Source organism: Chrysochloris asiatica, unplaced genomic scaffold, assembly GCF_000296735.1.
Source record: "Chrysochloris asiatica unplaced genomic scaffold, ChrAsi1.0 scaffold00040, whole genome shotgun sequence".
NCBI classification, from domain to species: domain Eukaryota; kingdom Metazoa; phylum Chordata; class Mammalia; order Afrosoricida; family Chrysochloridae; genus Chrysochloris; species Chrysochloris asiatica.
This window is the reverse complement of record NW_006408558.1, coordinates 19,780,843-19,797,945: the sequence shown is the minus strand read 5'-3', so window position 1 is coordinate 19,797,945 and position 17,103 is coordinate 19,780,843. Positions and strand designations below refer to the sequence as shown.

Here is a 17,103-nt window from a genome sequence, read left to right as displayed (position 1 = left end):
ACCCCCTGTCCTGGGCCCACTCTGGCCCCTCCGGCGGCCAGGGATCTCCGCAGCCTTGGTGGTGGGCCGCCCTCCATCCTGCCCCGGACATCATTTACTTCAAAAGCCAAATGGAAAAAGGCACAATGTGATTTATCAGTTTCTAGGCAACGCTCTCTGGGAGGAAGAACCACAGCGACCTGAAATCTAACATCAGCCCGGGATCCCAACAGGACCCGTAGCCGCTTCATGGGACGCTGCTGGCCTCAGGGGCTGCTGCTTGGGCCCAGGATGGACGCTCTCGGGTCACTGAGCTTGCTAAATGGTCTGCGAGCTCTATCTGGACAGTCCCAGCTGGCCCCAGCGGGAACCACTCAGTGAAGGTCTCGTGAGGTTGGTGTCAGCGGCGGCGCTGGGGAACGCAGGTCCCATGGGGACGACTGCGGACGAAGCCGGCTTTGCAGACACAGCGGAAGGACCCACTGGTGTTCACGCAGCGCTCGCTCTTGCACAGAAGGCCGCGCTGGTTCAGCTCTCGGCACTCGTCGATGTCTGCGAGTGGGGATAGCAGGTCTTCGTGGGGACGTCGGCACCTGGAGCCATGAGGCTGCCTCACCCTATAGTCCACCTCTGCCCGCACCCCACCCCTACCCCGCTGGGCTCACCAACGCAGCGGGCACGGGAGGAGTCAAGCTGGAAGCCGCCTGGGCACTCACACACTGCGCCACCAGGCCGTGGCACGCAGCGGCCGCTCACACAGCGGCACTCGTCTGAATCTTCCTCCGAGCTATCCTCGTCTAAGGAGAATTAGGGTGTCAACATCACCCCCAGCAGAGGGCCCCACCTCCTCCGCCCCCTTGGGCCCACTCACCTGGTGGAGCCTTCCCCAGCAGCAGGGGACTGGCATCCCAGAAGGAATTGCTCTCACTCTGAGATGTTGGGCACTGGGACCCTGGGAAGAGTGGGAGAGCTCAGCAGCTACACTGCTTACACACTGCTCCCACCCCACGCTCTCCCACGGGATCCACCCAGCCCTGTCAGCTCACCAGTGCCCCGTGGTGGGCACGGACGGCACTGAGCTCCCCAGCCACGGCCCTGGCGGCAGCAGCAATCGTCAAAGGAGAGGGCAGGTCCGGCCAAGGGTCCCGAGCACATGCCATCCTCTCCACGCTGGGCCCAGCACACATCACGTCTCTCTGGAGCACGCTCTGACAGAGGATAGAGATGTCAGCATGAGGCCAGAGTCACCTCCCTGTGGGATCCCCTCCATGCGGGATCCCAGCCTGAACTACCCTCACCTGCGGCACTCTCAGGGAGCTGGCAGTCGCGGCCAGAGGGCCCGGGTATCCAGGGCGGGCGGCACTCGCAGCGGTAGGAGCCTGGCAGGTTAACACAGCGCCCAGGGCGACAGGCTGCTGGATCCTGACACTCATCCACGTCTGTGAATGGCAGGGGGTGGATGTGGTGGCCTTCACAGCTCGCTCGGACCCCCACCCCCGCCTGTCTCCCACCGCCCACCTCCCACCTCCCAGGCCGGCTGGGCTTCTCACCCATCTCCTCTGGGCTCAGGCACTGCCTCTGTGCTGGGCTGTACTCGGCTGGAGGCGTGCAGGCGCAGCGATAGCCACCGCGCGTGTTCTCGCACACTCCGTTCCGGCAGTTAGACTCGTCCAGGCATTCATCCACGTCTGCGGGGCAAGAGGTGCAGGGTGACAGGGGCCGGGGCCGGCAGCCCACCCCCACCCAACTCAGGCCGGCTACTCACCCACACACTCCAGCAAATTCCCGTCGTAGTAGAAGCCCTGTTTACAGTAGCACTCATAGCCCGGCTGCGTGTTAACGCACTTGCCCTCCTTGCAGATCTCTGCTCCAAACAGCATGCATTCATCTATGTCTGCAGGAGGACGCGGCGTTCAGCGTTCAACCTACCTAACTCAGCTCCCTCGCAGCGGGGAGGTTGGCGGGGCCTTCTGGGGGAAGACCTCAGCGTGAAGGGGCGGGGCAGTCCATACCTCAATGGGCGGGACTGCACTGAGGCTTACCTCGGTGGGCGGGGATGCCATAATTAATAATGTTGTTATCCTGGGTGTAGCCCTTCCCGTCGGGACAGAGGCTATGGAACTCAGCTGTCGGGAGAGAGCGGCGCCTGGCTGAGCGTTTGCGTGCTGACCATCCAGCTCAGGCCCAAACTCTCCACTTGATTGCCCTCTACCCCGGGAGTCACCATTTCCCCATTTTCTGTTCCCATGGGAAACAGCAGACCCTGGGAAGGAATGGGGCCTGCCCGCTTCCTAACCTGAGCTGTAGACTGGACAGGGGTAGATCTCACAGTGGTCGCCCCAGCCGGCCCCCAGGGAGCAGCAACACTCTTGCTGGGTGACATTGGTGGCCAGTACGCTGTCGCAGAACACCGTGTCATCGAAGTTAAGGTAGCACTCCTTCTTGTGGTGGGGTTGCTCCACCTCTGAGAGGGGAGAGGGCAGCTAGAGGTCCAGCAGACAGACTACCCCGTCTTCCCCACTGCCCATTACATCCCTCTGCTCCGCCCCCTTTCCAGCCTCCCCCAGTCGTCTGCCTTGTGAAAGTTCCGTAACAAGGCATTTAGAGCCTGCGAGGTCTGGCCCCACCAGAATACCTTATCTCTCAGTTCTTTATATTAGGGAGGGCGGGACCAGATGTGATGGTGAGCGGTTGGGGAGAGTTTTCCAGTGTGCGAAGGGGTGTAGAGAGACTCACCCTCACAGCCGTGCTGGTCCTGGGTAGGCGTGAAGCCCTCATCACAGACACACACGTAGGAGCCCTGCAGGTTCTCGCAGGCTCCATGCGGAAGGCAGAGGCCCGGCTCTTGGCTGCACTCATCTATGTCTAAGAAAGTAGGTCCAGGAAGCAGGGGCAGGAACCACTGAGTGGAGAAGGAAACCCTGCCTCTGGGCCCACAAGTTTAGAACCCGAATTGCCACTTTGATTTCAAAGTACCCACAGCAGGAAGTCCATTCGTGCCATCTGTGTGTGTGTATGTGTGTGTATGTACATTCGCTGTGTCCTGCTTAAAACCATCAGGGGTTCCCACTGACAACTCCTCCATTCTATGTTCAGGGCAGAGATACCTATTTTCCCAGATCTCTGTGAGGGAATCCCTCCACATCCCAGTTTAACATCCCCTCTTCGACCGGATTAAGGTCTTCTCACATAATGCATGCACAGGAAGAAAATATAACATGCATAGTGCACAGGAGACTCGTGCTCAGGTGGTTGCTTGTCCAAACCTTACTATAACAGGTCTTACTGTGCAAACATACAGTAATCCCAGTCTAGTCCTGTGTTGGTACCACTGTGATATATGAGAACTGGTTAGTTAACATTTCAGCTTACTCCAGCTGGGAGGCCTGGATCATTGTCCACTCCCTCCCTATGTATGGGTCAGTTAATGGGAAGTCCAGTGAATCTGTAAAGCATCTGGCACATAACAAGCACCATGATAGTGTTACCTATTAGTATCCCCATTACCATTGTCATTCCAGTTAAAGAGTGGAAAGACAAGCGATTGGATGTCTTGATGAAATGACAGGCCACACCAACAGTGTGTTTGGGAATTTACTGCTCCCCCCCCCCCATACCTTGGCACTTCCTGCCTCCCACCAGCCGGTGCCCCTGGGGGCAGAGACATCTGTAGGAACCATTGGTGTTGATACAGTCACCCCCAATACAGGTTGCGGGGAAGTCACACTCATCATTGTCTGGTAAGGAGATGAGGGGTAGTTATTCTCAGGGGCTGACTTCCCCCTACCCCCACAGCCTGCAACTGCAAGGTGTTTCCAAAGCCCAGAGTCCCACACTACCACGCTCCATCTTGGGGCTCCTTGGTTTGAGGTTTCCCCCCCTGCCCCAGAACTGCAAGGGAAGGAGGGTGGGACTTCCTCTACACAGGCCTCACCCACACAGCGGCTCTGGTCCCGTGACAGGTGGTAGCCGGAAAGACAGTGACACTGGAAGGAACCTGGTGTGTTGACGCAGATACCATTGTCACACACATCCCCAGCCTCACACTCATCCACGTCTGTAGGGCAGGAGAGTCAGAGGATTAGGCTGCAGGTGGCCCTGGGCCCCTGCTACCTCATAAGCCTGAAGCACCAGAGCCCAGGGCAGCAGAACTAAAGAGAAGGCCCCTCCCTGTCCCCCACTCCCCAGTACTGTGAAGGGGCTCAGGTCAGCTGCTGCCAGGAACCCTGAGCCAGGCTGAGGCTAAGGAGCTCTAGCCATTTAGGATGCTTGCCCTGCCTTATCCCCTTCCCCACCCTCTCCAAACTGGAGGTCCCTTCCCCCATCCTCTGTTCTCATACTGTCCTGGGCTGCTGTGAACCTCACTTCTGGACCCTAACCCTGCCACTCACTAGCCATGACTCCCTTCTTCCTCTGTAGATAAGTTCTACCCTATCTCTTTGCCCTCCCTGCCCCCCCCCCCCATAATCCACAGTTCACTTTCCCATTTAACTGTGGGTCTGAGAAGGTTAAATGAGTAGGGTGATAAAATCTCGAGCAAACTGCTCCCTTCTGAGCTGGACAGGAATCACTCCTTTATCCAGTGTTTTGTGTTTTTGTTATTAAGTGCCATTAAGTCAATTCTAATTTGTAGCAACTTAGTACAGGGTTTCCTAAGGAGCTCTGGTAGCATAGTGATTACAAATCGGGCTGGTAACCTCAAGGTCGGCAGTTTGAAGCTACCAGCTGTTTCACGGGAGAAAGATGAGGTGGTCTACTCCTGTAAAGATTTATAGCCTTGGAAACCCTGGGTAGGGTCACTATGAGTCGGAACCGACTCCACGGTACTTAACAACAACAACAGTAAGTACAGGGTTTCCCAGGAGCAGCTGGTGGGTTTGAACCACTGCCCTTGTGGTTTGCAGTCCAGAGTTTATGACACTGGGAGGCCTTATCCAGTGTCTCCACCTGCATGTATATGTGTATTCATTCACCTCTTACTGCGCCTACTTTGTAAATTACACGTTATCACAGGTATGTATGTATAGGACAAAAGAGTATATATAAGGTTTAGTACTATCAGGGGTTTCAGGCATCCCCTAGGGGTCTTGCATTATATCCCTATGGATAAGGGGGCTACTGTCATTTCTCCTGCTCACACCATAAAAGAGCCTGGCTTGTCCCTATGGGCTGGCTTCACTGCAGTCGCTCCGCTAGAATCTTGTCCTTGTCTACACCCTAGACCCCCTCACTCTCTTAGTTGTAGGATAAACTCTTTCCAAGAGTTGTCAGCTTCCAGGTAGAGGGCCTGGTTCAGCCTCTGGCCTCACTTTCTTGACCCCTCAGCTTCCGGGGTCTTCACCTCCGTATCATCCACTCACCTCTCAGGAGCATGAGGGCTTTTCTCACTAGATGTGCCCCACCCTGGAAAGTTCAGTGGCTGTTTTCTGCAATTTTCTAGCTGCCCCTGAGCCCCCAACTCAGACAGCTCCTGGGCTGACCCCTTTCTCTCCACAGCCTGCCTGAACCAGGGCGCTTAAGTGGATGACCTAGTGTCCCTGAACTGTGAACAGAAAGGAACTTTCTAAACCAGAAAGAATTTTCTCACTTTTCCCCTTAAAATGCTTCTAGGTGAAGCACAACCTGTCCCTCCACGTAATCCTCTGTTTAGACCTTACAATTCCCTGCGTCTTCTGTTTCTCACCTCTGTTTGCATGTTGTTTCTTCACACCCTCTGTGTTGGCTAATTCCTAGAGATCTTTTAAATCGACTCAGACCGCCTCCTTCCCACACTGGTTTTCCTGGCAGCGTCCCTGTGCCGTCTAGGCACACACCTCTGCGCTCCACAGTGTCTAACCATCCTGTTTCCCTGAGTTCCTGGCCCTAGCCCCTCTCGTGTTGCAAAAGAAACATTAGTGTGGATGTTGGGTTGGGTTGTGTGTAGCTAGCTGTCAAGTCCCCCCATTCTTTGTTATTAATTTTTTTCCCCTTCAAATTTAAGTTATGTGCTTTGAAATCGCATCTTCGAGCACGGCCTCATGCGACCCTGTGCAGAAATTCTGGAGGCCCTTCCTCGGTGAGGTGCGCTGAATATGAGTTATTCACCTCCCAGCCAACCGTTTTACTGATCCGGGGGACCCAGTCCCGTCATTGGTGCGGACACGAGTGGGCAGGTTGGGGCTCAGGGCTGGAGCTCACCCAGACAGCTGCGGTCATCGGGAGCGGGTGTGTAGCCCTGGGCGCACGTGCAGCGGAAGGAGCCCGGAAGGTTCTCACACCAGCCCGGGGCGCAGGGGTTGCGCTCTGCACACTCGTTCACGTCTGCGGCGGATAAAGCTCTCCTCCAAATCCGATCCCGCGAAGCGGAGGAAGCCTACAAGCGCGGGAGACTCCACCCAAGGGCCCCACCTCCGGCAACCTCAGAACGGGCTCCGCCTATTGGCCTCCTAGGCTCCGCCCTCACAGAGGCAGGCCCGCCCATTGGCCTTTGAGGCCCCACCTTCCACCACTAATCCGCCCGCCCCGGGCCCTGCCCTCACCGCGACAGGCCCCGCCCCCCTGGCTCCGGTATCCAGGCTGACAGGCTATGCACTTAAAGCTCCCGGGTTTGTTCTCGCATTTGCCATCCGGGCAGGAGCTGGGGTCCCTGCACTCGTCGATGTCTACACGAAGAGAAAAGGAAGAGGGCCCGTTTGGGGGCCACGGGGTCAATAGAGTCCTCGGAAGGTCTTCCTTCGGTTAGACCAACAAGGGAACCCGCCTTCCAAGCTCCCTAACCCAACCTCTGAGAGGTCCAGTTGGGCAGAGACGAGAATCCAGGCTCCCGCCTAAGCCCAAGACGAGAGACGGCAAGGACCGCTCCCTTCGCCCTGAATGAGGTTTTCCCACCTTCGCATATGGGCGTTCGGGAGGCCTTGAGCCGGTAGCCGGGGTAGCAGTTGCACTTGTAGTGCCCGGGGAAATTCAGGCAGAAGCCGCCGTCTCCGCACAGGTGGGGCTTAGCGCACTCGTTCAGGTCTGAGAGGGAGGAAGAAGTACAAGGGGGTGCGCCGCAGAGGGGGAGCCCCGACGGGTCCCAGGAGTCCGGCCTCGGCCCCGAGCTCACCCACGCACGAGCGCCCCCCGGCTCCGACGTGCAGGCGGTATCCGCGATTGCAATGGCAGTTGTAGGAACCTCCGGTGTTCATGCAGTTGCCCCGTCCCGCGCCGCACGGTTCGGCCTCGCACTCGTTCACGTCTGAGGAGGACCGGAGGGCGGGAAGACGTCAGAGAGAGGTCCGACCGAGGGCTACCTCAGGACCATCTGCCAGGCCACCCGGCCGCCTGCCCGCCCGTCCCGCGCTCACCCACGCAGTAGCGGTGCTGCGGGTGCGACCGGTAACCTGGATTGCAGTGGCAAGAGTAGTCGGAGGGACCGGGGACGCACTCGCCATGGCCACAGATGTTTTGGTTCAGGCGGCACTCGTCAGTCTCTGCGGGTGGGCAGCTAGGTGAGAGGGCTGAGCAGGGAGCGATCACCCTGCCGCGTCCCCAGGAAGGGACCTCGACATCCCATTCCTAATTAATCCAATACCCGAGCCTGGCCTCAGATCCCTGCATTCTCATATTCCAACACTAGGGCTGCTGACACCAGTATTCCAGATAACCCCAATTCCCTGGCTTCAGATAAAGCCCAGATCCCCAGGACCCTGGATACTCCAAGACCCTGGCCCCAGTCTCCCCTAACGCCCTGTCTCCTGGGGACACTGAGTCCCCTTCTCCCCAGTCACCCCATACTCTAAAACCTATAGCCTCAGTCACACCTATATCCTGGATCCCAGGGACCCCAATTGAGCCTGAGCTCCCCATTCCAGAGTAGTTGATTGCCTCCTGAGCCTCAAAGCAGGTGGAGCCCGGTTTTCTGGGAAGTCTGTGGCTTGCTCCAGGACTGTGCACAATCAGATTCAGGGACCCCCTCATGCTCTCTGTCACCAAACCTGTTTCTACCTCTCTCTCTCTTCTTGGTCCCCACTGCCCACCAGCCTCATCTTCAGCCCTTTTCTCCCATGCAGCTGAGGCTATGACACTCTGCGTCGTCCCAAACACCCCTCGTCCATGGGTTCTCCATCTTCTTTCCTAGACTTCCTAACTGTCCTTCCCCAACCCCTAGCCATCCCATGTGCCCCTTCCTCCACATTCCACAGTCCCCTAGGGCTGTCACCAGGTTGTTCCAAGCTATCCAGGCTTTCAAGATTGCCACCTTCGGCTCCTGCCCTCATTCCAGCAGCTCCTTACCACCCAGAGATTCAGTAAGGCTGGAAGCTCCCTTGTGGTTTTAGGATTCACACCAATCTAAGCTTGAATCTGGCACAGCTGTGTGACCTCGGGTACGGTAGAACCTCTCTAGGCCTCTGTTTTCTCACCAGGACAATGAGGCCTAGCAGTGGCCACTTTACAGATGGGAGAAGGTTAAATGGTATTTGTCATTGTTAAGTGCTGTGGAGTCGGTTCTGACCCATAGCGACCCTGTACAGGGTTTCTGAGGCTGTAAATCTTTACGGGAGCAGAAAGCCTCATCTTTCTCCCATGGAGCAGCTGGTAGTTTTGAACTGCTGACCTTGCAGTTCGCAACCCAATTTGTAACCACTACGCTACCAGAGAAAATCTTAAGACAATGCCTGGTATACAGGAATTGCTCAGCTAGCAATTATTATGATGGCCAAACCCTGTAAATACTTCCCACAGCCTCCGGGACTGCACCCAAGGCTTTTAACAAGGCTCACCATGTGCTGGCCCCTCTCTTGTTGAGAAACACTGATCTTTGTGTGGTTTCGCCTTCCTCCAGTGTGTTTCATGCTTTTGACCAGATGAAACATCACTTGGAACGTTGTCCTTTTCCTTAACCTGCACACCTCACTCCCGCTGTACCATTACAATCTTTAAAACCCTGCTCAGAAAGGCGCCCCTTACCGACACGCTACATATGATCACAACCCCTAGACATCCTTCCCTCTTTGCGGATTTATTTTTTTCATAGCATTTATAAGAAATGCTAGATATTGACTTATTGATCTGTTTGTCTACTCTTCAAGGACAACAGATGTTTTTTCTATTTTGTTCACTAATTTCCAGCACCAAACCAGTGCCTGGCAAGTTGTTGCTTCAGATTCATGGAGACCCCATGGGTGCAGAGTAGAATTGCTTCCACAGGATTTTTAAAGCTGTGATTTTTTGGAAGTAGAGTTACATCCTAGGTACTTGTAAGAGGATTTGAACCAACAACCTTTCAGTTGTTGTTGTTAAGTGCCGTCGAGTCGGTTCTGACTCATAGCGACCCTGTATAGAATCGCCGAGGAACAGCGGGTGGGCTTGAACCGCGGACTCTGCGGTTCGAACTGACCTTTCGGTTCAGTGCTTATCCTACAGCGCCACACCAGGACTGGAAAAGAAGGGAAAGGAAGCTTTGGGGCGTGGCCTTACCTGTGACCTGCGTTGGGGCGATCTCCACAGCGCTGCGGGAAGTGGGCAAATCCGGCAAGAATAAACGCACGGTGGGCGGCGAGGGCCGGGAGATCAGCTCTGTAGAAAGCAGCGCAGCCCGTCAGAGAAGGTAGGGGGGGTAGGTGAGCTGATCCGCTCCCAGCAGGCAATGGCAACCTGCAACCCCACTGCCTCCCAGTGACTTAGCCTCTGAGGACTCATCCCTGCAATGCCCAGCTCACCAGGGTAGGGCCTGGCAGGGGCCGTGGTGGCTGTCTGGTGGCTCTGCTGTGCCGATTGCTCCTCGCTCACTGGCTGCGGGTGACAGTGGCCTGAATGCTGAGGCTCCCTTGACTTGCTGCCCCTCCCACTTGGGCTCCCATACTCACTGAATCCGTGGTCACCCCTACAAGGGAAGAAAATGGGGCTCAGTGCTGGCCTTTGGGAAGAAATCTTTTGGGTCAAGAGTCATCAGGGGTTAGATTCTGGGATCAAGGAGTATCTGCATCAGGGGTCAGGAGACCAGGTCTAGGGAATTTCAGTTGGGCAAGGTCCTTAGGTGAAAGGTGAAGGAGTTCCAGATCAAGGTTAAATCCCTGGGCCAGGGGTCAAGGGTTAGGTCTAGGCAGCATTGGGGATGGATCCATGGGTCAAAGAGATGAAGAAATCAAGTGGGTTCTGTGGTCAAGACAATATATCTGGGAGCAGTGGGTGGGTCGGTCAGGGTTAGGAGTTAGGGGTAGACTCTGATGTCATAGCTATGAATCAGGGGCCAAGGCTAGGGGTACATCATTAGTCAGGTAATGGAAGCCCAGACCTCTGTCTTCTTCAGTGTTCTCAGGTGGTGGGGCCCGGCTGGGGCTCTCAGGAAGCTGCTTGGGTGGGCCATCAGGGTGCAGGAAGAGGGAAAAATCACTCTCTCCCTGAATGGTGAGTGTCTGGTGGGAGGTGAGAATGTGGTATCCCTTCCCAGCAGGGCAGATCTCCTTGAAGGCAGCTGTACCAGGGCAAAGAACACAGAGTGAGCGTTCCATGGACAGGCACCCAGACAGCTCCCTGCCTACCCACTCCAGGCTCACCAGTGCCATCAGCAGGGCATCGTTGGCATCGTGTGCCCCAAGCCTTGCCAACGCTGCAGCAACAGAGCTGGCGGGTGAGGCGCGTTGTCAGCGGGTGCTGACACTGGTGCTCGGGGCTCACCAGGCGAAAACACAGGCTCTTCTCTTCCGGCTTGTCCGCTGGGCGGGGGTGAAGGGGTGACGGCATGGGCATCTAGGCCTGCACACAGCCCCTGTCCCTCTTCCCAGCTGTTCAGGCCTTGCTCCTCTGGTTCAGACAACTCCTGAACTTATGACCCTGACCTCCTGTGACTTCTAAAACCTACGTGATCACAGATCCTAGCTGCTGTAAGTCTCAGCACGACTGCACATTCAGCTCCAGACCTCACGTGACCTCTGATCACACTAGCCCACACTCCTCCTACCCATTAAGACCAATGTCTCATCTGACTGATTCCATTGAGTCCCTGACCCCATGAGACCTCTCACCTCGGTCACATGTGATCCCTGACCCCACTTCCTGGGGATCCTACCAGCTGTTGGCCTTGCTCCTTCTTTGACACCTTTGACCTCTTGTGAAGGCTGAGTTGGCTGCTCAGAGCCTTACCCCTCTCACCTGGTCCCCAGGCTCACCAATACACTGTGTGCGGGAGGGACCCAAGCTATGACCAGGTGGGCAGACACAGCGATAGGAACCAGGGTTGTTGAGGCAGTCCCCATGGCGACACATGCCAGCCATTGCACACTCGTTGATGTCTGTGGTGAGGGAGAGCTTAGTTTGGTCCCTCTAGGTTGGGGCCATAGGATGACAACAAACTGTTCCAAGGACCCATGGGTCCTTCTCCAGCCCTACCCCATCCCCTTGTCCACCTTGGGACCTCCCTGATCCTCCAGCCCCCACAATCTCCAGGTCCACCTGTACCCTGGCAGTGGGTGCTGTTGAGTCTCTTGTAGCCCTGGGGGCAGTCAGCTCCCACGTCCCCTCTCAAAGGCCCAGGTTTCTGCACCCCGGTGTCTGTAGAGAGAGGAGAGTATGGCAGAGGAGAGGAGGACTCTGGGGGATGGGCTGTGTGGGATGAAGAGGAGTCTGGTGGGCAGTGAGAGGGCTCAGGGGTGTGCCTGGGCCGGGCCTGCAGCTGTGGCGCCCCGCGGAGCCTGCACTCACACTGCAGTTGGGGGCACTTGTGGCACTTGCTCTGGCCCCAGGCGGTACCGATGCTGCCACAGCAGTCCTCCTGCTTGGTCAGGCCTGGGAGGGGATTGCTGCCACACTGGGAGAGGGGCATAGAAAGCAATCACAGGGAGTCCTTCCTGATGTCCCTGCTCTTTCCCAGCCTGTGGGTGGGGAATGGGGTGTCCTGGACCCCCTGTTTGGAACAATTCCCTGGAGTTTGGGCAGGCCAACCTGCCAAAAAGACAAGGATCAATCCAGCTGGGGCTGTGGGATCACTCACGAGCTGCTTGGGCAGCGTGTCCTGGAAGCAGCGGCCCAGGGGCTTCTGGGTATGTGGCCGGGGGTGCAAGGGTTTGGGGTGAGGCAGCAGGTGCTGGGCGGGGGCCGGGCCTTCGGAGTTCAGCCCCTCAATGCGGTGCACCTGAACCGAGGCCTCGGGCGGGTGGTGCACGCGCACGTTTACCACGGGGGGCGGGGCCTGCACTGGGGGCGGGACCGGCATCGTCAGGGCTGCTCCGCCCCCTGATCGCCAGTCCCGCCCACCTCGACCTCCCAGGGTTGGTACCTTCTGCTGAGATCTGGCCTGGACCGAGAGGCACTAGGAAAGCTGCGTGCTGGGCAGGGGGCCCCTCCCCGGGCCCGGGAGGGTCAGCGATCACCTGGACGGCGTAGATGGCGTGCTTGCTGGCCACAGAGTCGCCCTCCGGGGCCAGGGGCGGCAGTGCGCCAGTGGAGAGGGCCCCGGCGCGGCCCAGTCCTGGGCCTGAGCCTCCGGCACCCCCACCAGCCCCGCCTGCGGGCACTTGGCAGAAGCGACCCGTGAAGTCTGGGGGACACAGGCACTGGTTTCGAGAGGAGCACTGGCCACCGTTCATGCAGGGGAGAGGGCACACCACTGTGGAATGGGAGGGGGGGAGGGTTTCAGGGCCCCATCATTTGTTTCACTCCTCTCCTCCTTTTTCCTACTTCCTTGCCTATCACTGTTTCTGACCCCCTGCCTCCCCCCCTTCGGGAAGCTGGTTTTGGCAACACACCCCTCTCATTGTGTGGGAACTGCCTTCTAGGGGCCACCTTCTTCATACCCACATCATATTGGATATTGGCATCTGTTGGACTTGACCCTTAGTAACTTACTTCCCCTCACTGGGTAGGGCTGTTTGTGCATTAAATGAGATAATGTTTTGTATATGGTCGCGAAATGATGATGATCAGGATGGAGAAATAGCCTTTCCCACCCCCTGGCTCTCAGAGGGCCCTTCCTGGGCCTTTCACCTCTTTCTGGCACGTCTTTTACTCCCTGAACAGATCTCTCCCCCAGTTTTGGCCCATGCTCTGTGGGAACACGCGTGCTCCCATGCTTGCTTTCCCCCTCCATCCGACCTGCAGTTTCATGTCCAACCCCCTCAGTACCCTAGTGCCAATCATGTTCATAACTCCAGTCATAGCCCCCCACCCCTCTGGGACCTCTCTGGTGCAGTACCTTCACCCAAGGGACAGTCTCAGAAATGAGCATCCTGCCCCTATCCCCTTCTTGATCTTGGACCACAAGTGGGGCACTCCTACCTGCCCAGTCTTCCAAATGGAATCTCCATAATTCCCATGATCTATCTCTTTCCCCCTGCCATCTGCTCTGCTCACCCACTCTCTCAGAACCCGCAGAGAAATCCGCTTGAGGCAAAACTCTCACAGAATCACCTTACTTCTTCCTGCTTGACTCTGCCTCCTTGGCATGCAAGGCTCTCCCTCGCCCAGCACCAACCTTCTGAATGAGTGGATGCTACAATCACAAGTATGTACACAGGATCTCTGTCCTTCTGTCACACTCACATGGGACATGTGCTTCTAGCTTTGGGGCCATGACTGATGGACAACTGCAGCCCTCTCCTGCCTGCCCCGAGGCTGTGGGAAGCTGGAGCTGCTCTTCCCTGGTACCAGCGCCCTCCTGGCTTAAGAGCAGCTCAGCTCAGCCCAGCCCAGCCCAGCTGGGCCTGCCTGGCCTCATGGGCCCAGGGCTCCCAGGACAGGAGGGGTGTGTCCTGAGCCAGGGGAGGCAGGATCCTTTCCTTCCTGCCTCCCAGTGAGTCACTCATAGCGGTGAAGATGACCTCCCAGTGACATTCGCCCACTGTGGCCTGGGCGCCGAGCCTGGGGGATGTGGGCAGCATGGATGGAGACAGCAGCCTGGGCAGGATTGCCCAGAACCTGGGAGGCCGTGCACATGGACAGTCACACACATAGTCATCCTGTCACTTATCCACACGCTGTCATCTACACACACACACACACACACACACACACACACACACACACACACAGAGGCATTCTAACATCAACACAGGCACACATAAACACTCCCATGAACTGACTAGTCACTGGAGACACCCTCCCATGACAACACCACAAAGAAACATGCACTTAATCACAGTGTACAACTGCAAAGCCCATGCATGTGCCTACACACACACACACACACACACACACACACACACACCATCTTGTGAACACTAAGTGGGCTTCTGGAGTTTATGAGCATTGGGTCTGAGAGGATGGGAATGTGTAAGGGGGCTGATTTGCTGGTGCCATCCTGGGCCTAGCCTAATTACCCTGTCCAGGGGGATAATTACTGCTGGGACACCTCCCCCAGCCTGGCCCACAAGCTGGGGATTACTGGTCAGGGCCTGAGCCCAGTGCCCGGCTCTTTGAAGAAAGAAAATTCAGCTCCAGGCTGAATTGGGGAGGCCGGGAACACTGGATGGGCCCTGGAGCAGAACTGGCCAGGGCTTAGGGGACGAGGCACAAGTGCGGCAACAGGAAAAGAAGGGACTGAGAACCCAAACCACTCTCCACCTCCAGGCCTGCACCCCACTTCTCAGGCCTCAGTATCTCTTCTATCTCAGACCTTGCCAGTAACTCCCTTCTCTCTCCACCCCCAGTTCTGACCTCAGCCTTTCTCTCAGAAACACAGGTGTCTACTTTTGGCAGTACCTACTTTAGATCTTTAAAAAGACATTTCCTGATGCTTCTAGAAAGTAGCTTCTTGGGGGTAATATTTACTCCTTTTCTGATTCAGATTTCCCAACCTCTTTAAAGTCCTTGTTCTGGCCCCAACTCCCACTCAGAACCCAGTACGTTCCAGTAGTCTGTGCCATCCAGGACCCCAGCACTAACCCTACACTCTGGATCCCAGTCCTAACTTTAAATGCAAAGTCCAGGCCCTCAGGCAGCCCCCATGGATTCTTGTCCTGGGACTAGAGACCCCCATCTCTGTTTCTGGAGCCGGTTCCCCAGTTTCTTATGCCCAAGATTATGCCAGAAGTCCCGCCATTGTCCTGGCGCCTGTCCTCCCCCAGCCGGTGCCCGCTGGCCCTCACCCACGCGGAAGCCGGAGCCCGTGAGCGTGTCGGTGCTGTGGCCGTTCTCTCCGATGAGCGTCATGTTGGAGCCCTGCTGACAACTGTCCCGACACTGGCCCTTGAGACAGGTCCGCTTGCAGATCACTGGCGCAAAGACCACTTTGAAGCGCTCGCGGGCTAGCGCCCCGCCCCCGCCGGCGCCCCTCTCGCTGGCCGGGCCCCCAGCCGCCCCGCCGCCCCGGCCCAGCAGCAGCAGCAGTAGCGCCAGCAGCCCCACCGAGCCCGGCCCGTGCATCGCAGGGGCCAGGCCGCCGGTAGTCCCGCGGGACCCGCGCATCCGGGGCCACGCGACCCCGGCGGGCGCGCTCGGCGCGCGGGGCAGACGCAAAGCCCTGAGTCCCGGCAGTCGGGTCGAGGAGACAGTAGGGGACAGGCACAGAGGGAGCGGGCAGCGGAGGGCAGCGGGGGACAGCGGCGCGGGAGGGGGTCGGGCGGGGGCGGCGATGGGGGCTGGACCGCAGAGGCCCGGGACTCAGGCCGGCGCCGGGCAGCAGGAGGAGCAGGCAGGAAGGCGGCCCTTAGCGCCCGGGGCCGCGCTGCCCGCCCGCGGCCGCCGGAGCAGGCGCGGGGCGACGCGAAAGCGAGCAGTTGTTTTCCCGGCCGAGCGCGGCGGCGGCGCGGGGGCTGGGCGCTGGCCCCTAGCCAGGGAGACAGCTCTTTCTGGTGGAAGCGTCGTCGCCGCCGCCGAAGGAGAGGGTGTGCGGGCGGGGAGGCCGGGGGCGGTCCCCACCCCGTGCCCGCCCCGCCGGAACCCGCCGCCGCCGCCGCGCTGGGTCCCTTCCAGCGGCCTCACCTGGGACCCGCGGCGGCCGGCCAGATTCCTCCGGGTGGGGCCCCAGCAAAGCGGGACACCGAGTCTGGAGCAGGGGAAACCTGGCCTGGCCCGGGTCGCACGCAGACCAGAGGTTGAGTGGGACTGGAGTTCAGGTCCCTCAGCCCTCCCCAGGCCTCCCTTGCCCAAGTAGGGGGTCTCACAACCCCAAACCACTTAACAGCATTGACCCACTACACTCTAGGAAGGGACTCAAAGAGGAGCAGCCTTGGACCAGGGGGGTTCACGAGGTGGAGGAAAGAAGGGGAGCGTTCAACAGTGGAGCAGAAAGAACAAAGCTGGCAGCCCAGCCTCACTGCCAAGCCCCCTGAAAATGGCTTCCCGGTGCCCACCCTCCCCTCCCCCACTTCGTCTGGCCAAGTTGGCTGGGCTGGCTCTGGGCCTCAGACGCTCTGGAATCGCCAGGGTCTGAGCTCAGGGCCTGGCCCCCTTCCCAGGCTGAGAGCCGGGAAGGAGGGAGGGCTCTGTTGGAGGGCCCAGGGGGCTGGAAGGGGGCACAGTGAGGCCCCTGGCCATGGGCTGCCCTGGCCAGGGAAGCAACCTGGAGTTTGCTCGGGGCTGGAGCGGAGCCCACTGGCTTGGAAGGGAGACCAGAGGGAACTACCTGTCCTGGGCCCTGGGCCACATTGTAGGGCCAGGCCAGGAGACCCCAGGTTCCAGCAGTGACTCAGAACTCAGCAGGAGGTGGGGATGACCAGAGTTGGGAAGCAGGACGCTGCCAAGTCAAAGCAGCCCAAACCCCCTCCCGGAAGAAGGCAGAAGCAGAGACAATCTGTCAGGGAGAGAGGGTTCAGGAACGTGGCTTTTAGGCACACCTGTCCAACTAGATCACTGGTTTTATTTTGCAAGGGCTTTATTTGAGTAGTTCTGCAGGAACTGAAGGAGACTCCTTAACGGAGCTCCTGAGTTGATCAGAGGGCCCATATCAGGGGTGAGGCAGGCAATGCCCAAGTTCCCTGGGGCTCCCTACTACTGGAATCTGGGAGAGGCTGTGAGGGCAGACCCACTTTCTCTCAGTGCTTACCACCTTCCTCATCCTCATCCTCATCTGAGCTGCCTCTACTTGGAACAGGCTGTTGTTCACAGCACAAACAGTCCTGAAGCTGAATTGTAACCACTGGAAATTCACTTTTTTTCATCTGTGAAATGGGGTCCTAGCTAATAACAGAGCAGATCCCTGCACTCCTGAAGTTTCGGTCTTGCGGGGGG

At 57.9% G+C, this 17,103-nt stretch overlaps 1 protein-coding gene across 3 annotated transcripts; it reads right to left on the bottom strand.

Moving 5' to 3' along the window:
- Positions 1–375: 375 nt before the first annotated feature.
- Positions 376–15,512, bottom strand: LTBP3 (latent transforming growth factor beta binding protein 3). Of its 3 annotated transcripts, XM_006860926.1 has the most exons (28): positions 15,021–15,512; positions 12,215–12,544; positions 11,930–12,132; positions 11,641–11,746; positions 11,398–11,490; positions 11,109–11,231; positions 10,497–10,655; positions 10,235–10,414; positions 9,807–9,823; positions 9,660–9,732; positions 9,418–9,516; positions 7,305–7,430; positions 7,064–7,195; positions 6,847–6,975; positions 6,498–6,620; positions 6,157–6,279; positions 3,914–4,036; positions 3,597–3,716; positions 2,716–2,844; positions 2,276–2,443; positions 2,022–2,105; positions 1,745–1,873; positions 1,530–1,667; positions 1,278–1,418; positions 1,026–1,187; positions 851–931; positions 645–776; positions 380–531 (listed from the first exon to the last, which is right to left on the bottom strand). In XM_006860926.1, exons 1-28 carry the CDS (start codon positions 15,337–15,339, stop codon positions 380–382), a joined length of 3,894 nt encoding a protein of 1,297 aa, XP_006860988.1. In that variant the 5' UTR covers positions 15,340–15,512. The 3 variants fall into 3 exon arrangements, with proteins under 3 accessions (XP_006860990.1, XP_006860988.1, XP_006860989.1); XM_006860928.1 differs by lacking the exon at positions 1,278–1,418 and having other exon boundaries at positions 376–531; positions 15,025–15,512; XM_006860927.1 differs by lacking the exon at positions 1,278–1,418.
- Between the last annotated feature and the right edge of the window lie 1,591 nt (positions 15,513–17,103).

Bases quoted from the DNA above. Each gene is read 5' to 3' on its own strand.
- LTBP3 (XM_006860926.1), bottom strand. From the start codon at position 15,339: ATGCGCGGGTCCCGCGGGACTACCGGCGGCCTGGCCCCTGCGATGCAC. The intron at 10,656-11,108 runs GTGAGCCTGGGG...ACCCCCGCCCAG, and splicing joins CTCCCGCACACAGTGTATTG to CGGACAAGCCGGAAGAGAAG. The intron at 777-850 runs GTGAGTGGGCCC...AATTCTCCTTAG, and splicing joins GCTGGGGAAGGCTCCACCAG to ACGAGGATAGCTCGGAGGAA.